The sequence below is a fragment of the Aplysia californica genome, unplaced genomic scaffold, assembly GCF_000002075.1.
Source record: "Aplysia californica isolate F4 #8 unplaced genomic scaffold, AplCal3.0 scaffold00177, whole genome shotgun sequence".
Taxonomy (NCBI): Eukaryota; Metazoa; Mollusca; class Gastropoda; order Aplysiida; family Aplysiidae; genus Aplysia; species Aplysia californica.
In genome coordinates this window covers 1,184,318-1,191,891 of record NW_004797447.1, presented here as the reverse complement: position 1 = coordinate 1,191,891, position 7,574 = coordinate 1,184,318, and the positions used below count along the sequence as shown (strand labels likewise).

At 37.4% G+C, this 7,574-nt stretch overlaps 1 protein-coding gene across 1 annotated transcript in view; it reads right to left on the bottom strand.

Annotated features, from left to right (window-relative positions):
- Positions 1-7,574, bottom strand: part of LOC101860812 (dynein heavy chain domain-containing protein 1) — a 115,475-nt gene that overhangs the window by 30,561 nt on the left and 77,340 nt on the right. The window contains exons 72-77 of the mRNA XM_035969741.1: positions 5,322-5,489; positions 4,489-4,646; positions 3,273-3,482; positions 2,119-2,289; positions 1,337-1,432; positions 919-1,064 (exon numbers count right to left, since the gene is read on the bottom strand). Of these exons, the coding sequence (XP_035825634.1) occupies positions 919-1,064; positions 1,337-1,432; positions 2,119-2,289; positions 3,273-3,482; positions 4,489-4,646; positions 5,322-5,489 (949 nt within the window). The remainder of the gene's footprint in view (positions 1-918; positions 1,065-1,336; positions 1,433-2,118; positions 2,290-3,272; positions 3,483-4,488; positions 4,647-5,321; positions 5,490-7,574) is intronic.

Sequence of the window (7,574 nt, the reverse complement as noted above, 5' to 3'; positions counted from 1 at the left end):
TTTTCACAAGAAGATTTCATTAAGGACGGACTGTGGGAAAAGGGCTCGTCTTTGCTGAGCCCTAAAGACATTTGATTGGCTGCTGGGTTACTATAGTTGTAAGCGGTGACAAGAGTGATTGGATAAGCGAGCAAGCCGACAAGTTGATCACTCTGTGTTCATTGCGTGCGGTCATAACGGTTTCAACTGCTTATTTCATTATGGAGAAACTTTCCTTTGCTTTGGGATAGAGTTGGGTGTGGTGGGTGGGGAGGGGTTAGGGGCTCAAGCCCGTGAGCCCTTCACTACCCACCGTCACGGCTTGTTAGTTTTTCAAGTTTTGCTTAAGAATTTTTTTTACAATTTTTTTTCATATTAAAAATACTTTTTTTAAAAGATCAAATTCAATATCCCCAATTTTGATAACAATTTCGGATACTTTCTAAGTATAGTATCAAAAATCAAAATAACAAGCTGGAAGCACCTATTTATTTGTGCCATTTTGCACATTACAGAATTTTAAAAAGTTAAAAACTGTAGAAATGGTGGCGAAAAAAAAATGTCTATTTAATTTTCAAGATGGCTGCCATTTCCATGGCAACAGCTTATGTAATCGAGTGTGTCAACAGTTGAACATGAATCTTTTGTCTCATACTACTGCCTGTGACAAAAGTTGTTTCAGTTTGTCTTTAGTTAAAAATGTTGTCCCGTAAGCATCGAGCCCCCTTAACTGATGAAATATCATGCTGTTATAGGCCTACACAATACAGTATTTAAAGCAAAGAATGTTATAAAATACCCTACCATCCCTTGAACCACCCTCCTTCCTCTTTCAAAATAAAACAAAAAACCCCCGCAAAAAACAAAAATACAAAGCCCAACACAAAGATTGCCCCATCTCCCATCCTCGAAAAGAGAATTTAAGTAAATATCTCTTACGTTTGTGGCTTGTTGAAAAGCAGGCAGACAGCATTCATGACATACTCGACCGTCTCTGGAGGTGATGGGTAACTCTTTAACTCCTCCACACAAGCATAGTCCAGGTTATCCAACACTTGGGCCGCTGCCTCATAAATGGGGTTTACCTGAAGGTTTTAAAATAAAAGAAAATGTTATCAAAAAAGAAGAGTGACATGATCCCTGCATTAAAAAACCTTCATGGTCTCAAAGCGAGACAATCAGATACATTATTTATGTTTTTATGAAAACTTTATACTTCATTACACATCCTCATGTTGTCTTTTTCTAACTCGATTAAAAAAAGTAAAAGCTGTAGCTGTGCGTCTTAAGTAGAGACTGCATGATTATTGCAAACAGTCTGGCAGAGATGATGCTCATACACAAACACTTGGAGTACCTTGTCAAACTCAGACTGAGCTGACTTCCTGAGTCTCTCAAGAGGCACTTGCAACTCGATGATTTTCTCTTCCTGGGTTTTACATTTGTCCAATGCCTGGAGGGAAGAAAGAGAAATGGGGAACAATTGAAAGACAACGAAAACGATGTGTTCCGATGAGGTGGAATGAGGTGTTCATCAGTTTGTAGGTGTAAGGAGTTGTTGGTATCATCTTACAGCCTGTTCACTAGTCTTGCTTTTAATGAAAAAAAAAATACCCATCTATCTCGATTAGAAGCTGAGATATTTGCAACTGAAGGAGTTGAAAATCACCTGGTGTCACAAAAAAAATTATGGCTGCCAAAGTTTGTTGAATTCGAAAACTTGGAACGTCCTTTGAAAACTAAATTTACAGGGGGGTTTGCCTTTGATCAATGTTTTCCAGAAAAACATGCAGAAAATGAGTTTTTAAAAGGACATAAAAGTTTTGAATTAAAATGAAAAAGAAAAAAAGAAAAAAATTGTCTAACAGGCAGGAAAATATCAGTTTCTTCAGTTTAAACATTTTGACAAGCGCATGATTTCACCACAAAGCCACACATCTCTGACACAGTCAAAAACAAACACAACTATTGTATAGCAAGCCTATTATCTGTCAATACATTTAAATAACACAAACTTAATGGTAAAATCGTTCCACATTCAATAAGTTAATATAGACCTAAACTATTGTCAATATATAAGTTTGAGTATAGAAAAGATGAAACTGACAAGTTAAAGAACAAGTTGAGTGTGACACTTACCACAATGTATTCTTGCTTGTGGGTCTCCACTTGTGTGACCAGATCTCGGATCTCTGAGTTGGCAGATTTCTGACGTGGCATAAGGTCAGAAACCTCTTTCTTGAATTCAGCAATGCTCCCAAAAGCTTCATCAATCTTGCTAAGAGCCTGCTCAAATTTGACACCTTTGCCCTATATGACAGAAAAAAGGAGGGACCTTTACTATCTCTGGTTGCCTCACAATGTCATAATAATAGTCATTGGCAGCTAAAAAAAAAGCACAACAGATTTATAGAAACAATGGGACATTGCAGAAGTAAGACATCAGAGGAAGCTGCCAAGCGCCTGCTTTTGCACTTTTGAGACTTCATTTTAAAACACATTTGTTCCTAGTGTTACTTCAGCCTTAGTCTATATTTCAAAATCTTCTTGCAGCCAGGTCCCCTAAAACAACACCACTATTACAACTATCACCACAAAAGTTTACTTCATCATTTTCATTTCCTGAACTTGCATTGTTCTTTCAGAAAATCAGCACAATAACAGTTTTTTCACCCCCCAGGACAAGAGATAGAAAACAGCAAACACTAAGAATGCATATCAACAACATGATATTTTCAATTAATTTTACAGAACAGGAACAATATAATGTATCATCTCGTGTCATACTAATAACAGAAAAACGACATACCACATACTCAAGTCACTTATAACAGGAAAAAGGCAAAAGACATCGTCTAATCAATAGAATGTATACTGCTTTATTAATAAATAATTTAGTTTTATCAAGATTTTATTATTGTAACTCTTTTTATCAGGAACATCTCTTGAGAAAGTGAAAAAACTTTTAACTGATCAAAACAATGCTGCACTTTTAGTTTTACAGAATAGAAAGCGAGACGCTGCTAAACCTCTTTAGCAGACACTGCACTGGCTCCAGTTGACAAAACAGTTATTTAAAAGTTGACCATTCTCTGTTAAAAACGCTTGAATGACAATGCGCCATAATATTGATCATATTTATCAAATATGCACAAACTGTACATTTTAACTCACAGTTTAAAGTCATCAACTGATAAAAAACCCACTTTTACCATCTATGAAACTTAAAACAATGGGTGAAAGGGCATTCATTTGTAAATCATAGAATGTGTGTACAATGAAGAGCCAGATACCTTCTCTGTTTTCACAAGGAATGCAGCCACTATTTTGAAGATGTGAACAAACTCCAGGAACGTGAGAGGTGTGAAGATTCTCAGTGGCTCCTTTTGGTGGCAGAACTGCCTCTCAATGGCGGCCTTGGCAGACAAGTGAATGTAGGCCATAGTGTTGGACGCCATTTCTATTTGCTCCATTTTCCTGTGAGGGTTCCAAGGAATCCTTACCTGTGTAAGAGACAAACAAGAAATATAGAGGGTGTTAAAGCTACATTGAGACAGTATAAAAATATTTAAAAGCACTACCATGGACTCAAATTTCTCTTTCGCAATGATTTAAAAAAAAAAAAGATAAAGGACAAAACTACAAGAGTAAAATTAATACAATTAACAACAACATACAATTTACTAAAAGGGTAAAAGCATTTCCGTCCTCAGGCAATACCGTCAAACCTGTCCAAGATACCTACCCATTGTGATGACAAATGTGATCATTTTGTTGTCTTAGACAGGTAGTCCACTTCGACAGTATCATTGTAAAGAAGAAAAAACACAAGGCAAGAACAAGTGGGAAAGTAGTTGTTTGTACGAGTGATTGTCTGGGAGAAGCGGTTGTTGGAGCAGGTTTGATAGTTCTCTTGATTAAACAAAAATATAAATAATCATATATATTCTATCACTAAGCCTTACTTTTGAATCATAACTTAAAACATACAGAATCAACAAACAACAACCTGAGTCTCCAGTTGCACATCTGTCTCCATTCTCTTGGAGCATCATTCATCCATCTTTCTTTTTTTCTCTAACCTTCACTGACAACACACAACGTGAAAGTGGAGACAAACCAGCAAAAGAGGAAAGCAAAGAAGCCACAGAAAGACAATGATGTCAACTCCCAGCAGTCATCATCATCATTGTTGTCATTATGGGATGTCACTATCACTGGAGGAGTGGTGAAAAGGAATTGTCGAATTAGCAGTAACAGTGGTGTAGAAGACAATGTTCTGCTACTACAGACAATGGCATATCTGCTGTATTTGGTCCACATTTTAAATCCTGTGATGACATTTTCAAAGCATAACCTTCCTTTCTAGTCTCTTCCCAATTGCAGCTCAGAAAGTCAAAAAGTGACTATTCTTTCCTACACCATGTGTCCACCCTTGGTGACACTAGTCTTCAGTTTCCCATGAAACATAGAATAAAAACCCACAAATTAAAACACTAGTAGACTAACCCCCGACTTGGTGTCCTCCAGCCAGGCACGGGCCACCTGAGAGAGGGCACGGAAACTCCAGGGCAGGTAGAGGTCAATGCTGAAACAGTTCTTGATGAGGCCAGGGTACGTGTGGAGTTTGTCCTGCAGGGCGTGAAAGTCTGTGGAGAAGCTGTTTCCTAGAGGGGTAGGGCATGAAAGAGAAACAGTAAAAATAAGTACTCTTAGGATCAGGAGGGCATCATATCCACATAAGATAAGATAAGACACAGTGAAAGATAAAATAGGATGTATAAAATGAGATGAGATAAGTGAGCCTTGTTGATCTTCTATTGAAAAAAACTTGACAGAGCACTTTCACCAGCCTCTGCAAAACAAAATTTACACACATGGCATCCTGATGCTTTTCTCTCTCTTTTTCTCACTTTCTCTTGCTCTCCTTCCCTTCCTCTCTTTGTCCCTTACTTCTACCATTAGAAATTCTTGCTTAATGTAGCCCTTTTCTCAGTGAGTATAGGTACTTTCTGCCAACTGGTCAAGACATATTGTTGAAGAGGTTTAAATTTCTAGTACAGATCATTTAGGAGAATGCCTGCAACTAACCTTGCCTTTCAGGACCAGCTTGAGCTGAGTGGGACATATTTCAGCACAAAGATGATCTCGAATAATTATGTTTACCTATCTAAGGTGAACTATTCAAGCATCTAACATGCAATAACAATATTGTAATTGTGAGACCTAACAACAATACCAATTTTTCTGAAGCCTTCCTTTAAATATAACATTTCTAGAAAATGTACTTTACCTAGCACATTGACCTGACACAAAGTCACAGCTCCTACACAGTTACTAACCTTTGTAGTTCAAACAGACAATAACATGCAAATTCTGCCGGACTCGCTTGATGAAACGTTCAAACGCTTGCTCGATCTTGTCCACGCGCTTGGTCTGGACACCGCCGGGCATCATGTGACCCACAATGTCCTGCACCTCCTCGTCCGAGTACAGCCCAGGCGATGTACCTGGGGGGGTTGAGGAAAAAAAATACAGATAATAAGAATGGTTATCTCACATATGCTGTGAAAAAAACAGTTTACAGGCAAATTGAGTTGATGCCCTGCAGCATTGATAACAGCAACAGCTGTAGCATCATATAAAACTAATTTTCAACTCAAGTTTTGTAAAACCACCCTCCATCTTATTGCTATAAAAATCAGGAGGATTTTATTTAGAGCCAAACTCAAAAGAGGAAAGTGTACCCATTAGATAAATAGCTAAAAATAAAAAAAATTTAAAAAAGACAAAATCTAAAAAGATCTTGAGAAAATTTTTAAAAATTGCAAAACAAAATGTTTCTGACAAAGATAGCCCTCAAAAGTTGCAAAATGAAATAACCCTAAGACAAACGTGAGGCACTACCAGATCAATGTGGTCCAATCAACAGCTGAGATATACATACTGAGACTTCTGAAAACAAAATATCATAGGAGAGGGGAGAGTGTGAGTGCTTTAGGGTCGGGGAAAGACAGAAACCTGGGTGGAAAAGCCAGAAGAATATCCCACCAGCTGATAGCTTCCACAATCAGCAAGCCAATCCTTTCGTGGATCCTGGAGAGGAGGGAGGAGCAGCTACGGCATTGTACCACTTGCAATGACACCTAAAGGGAGGGAGGGAGGGAGGGAGGGAGGGAGGAAGGAAGGAAGGAAGGAAGGAAGGAAGGAAGGAAGGAAGGAAGGAAGGAAGTTCTGTTGTAGTTTACTGAAACAGCGTTGATTTACGGCACAAACAACGTACATTTTCAGTTTCCAAAGACTCTCAAGCTATAGAAGTCACAAAACTTTGGAAGCTGTTTTCGAACTTATTTTACCTCTGAAACCAGTCGACCTCACCTTATTCAATTGAAAATATCTCGACTTCGATTGAAGATACATGGGTATTTTTTTTTCATCAAAATATAGAAAAAATGAACAAGCTTTCAGATGACGCCAAAAACTTATTTCACATGCCGAAAGACTGACGAGAGCCTGATGAGAATAACGTGCCACATTTAATTTTTGTTTAAATCAAAGTACAAAAAAAAGTGTCATGTTTTGTTTTCCCCTTCTGCGCTTCGTATGTTTCAACTGACGATTAGCGTACGATTGCACACAACTATAGTACGGTCAAAAATTCGTGGTGCAACTTATCCACTAACATCTCTTCAACGGGAATAATCAATGTCACCCATACTTTGCATAGCAGTTGGTATCAATTTGTCTTAACTAAATCATATTTTCCAGAACAATTGGGGCTAGATTAAGAAAGCTTTTCTTCATAGATTTATATAAAATACTTGAAATCTCTGTCACACGTAAAATTAGATTGTTCACAGTACTTCCAGCTTCTCACACACATTTTGATTACGCATATGGCCTACGTCACAGCTCATGAATGACAATTTTTACTTTCAAAACTTGTTACAAGAAATTATTGTTATAGGGAACACATTTTTGCACTAATGGCTCTCAAAACATGCGTTCAATAAGCGTAATGTCCCGATTAGAAAAACCTGGCGAACTTGCTATTAAAAGCTATATTGCCCCAGCTGTAAACATTAAAAAATCTGTAGAAACCACGCACTTGGATTTTTTATTAGTACTTATTAAAGAAATTTCTAGAATACAGCTAGCTGGTGTTTACAAAAATATTAATCTGTTAAAACAAATTGATACTAGATCAAGTCACTGAGCAAAAATTGGAGAACATATGTTCAATAGTTGAGGAGATTTTTTTAAAATGTCGCGCCACGAATTTTTGACCGCACTGTAATTATTATGAGATGACTACTTTTGTAGGTACTATTGTCTCTGAATAAACCTTGAAGTGTTTTATTTATTTGCAAATACTTTCTGGTGATGTGTTTATTGGTCCAGTAATGAGCTGTCTATTTGTGCTACCAAAAACTGTGATTAAATAAACTTGGATGTGTTCTTCTTATTTGCAGTGATTTAGCGCAGAATGTTTATTTGCACACTGATTGTCAGAATGAGCATAGATGTGTGTTGCTCTTAGAGTATGTATCTGTATATAACTCCAAAGGTCTAGTATTTAAATTCCTGCATGTGGT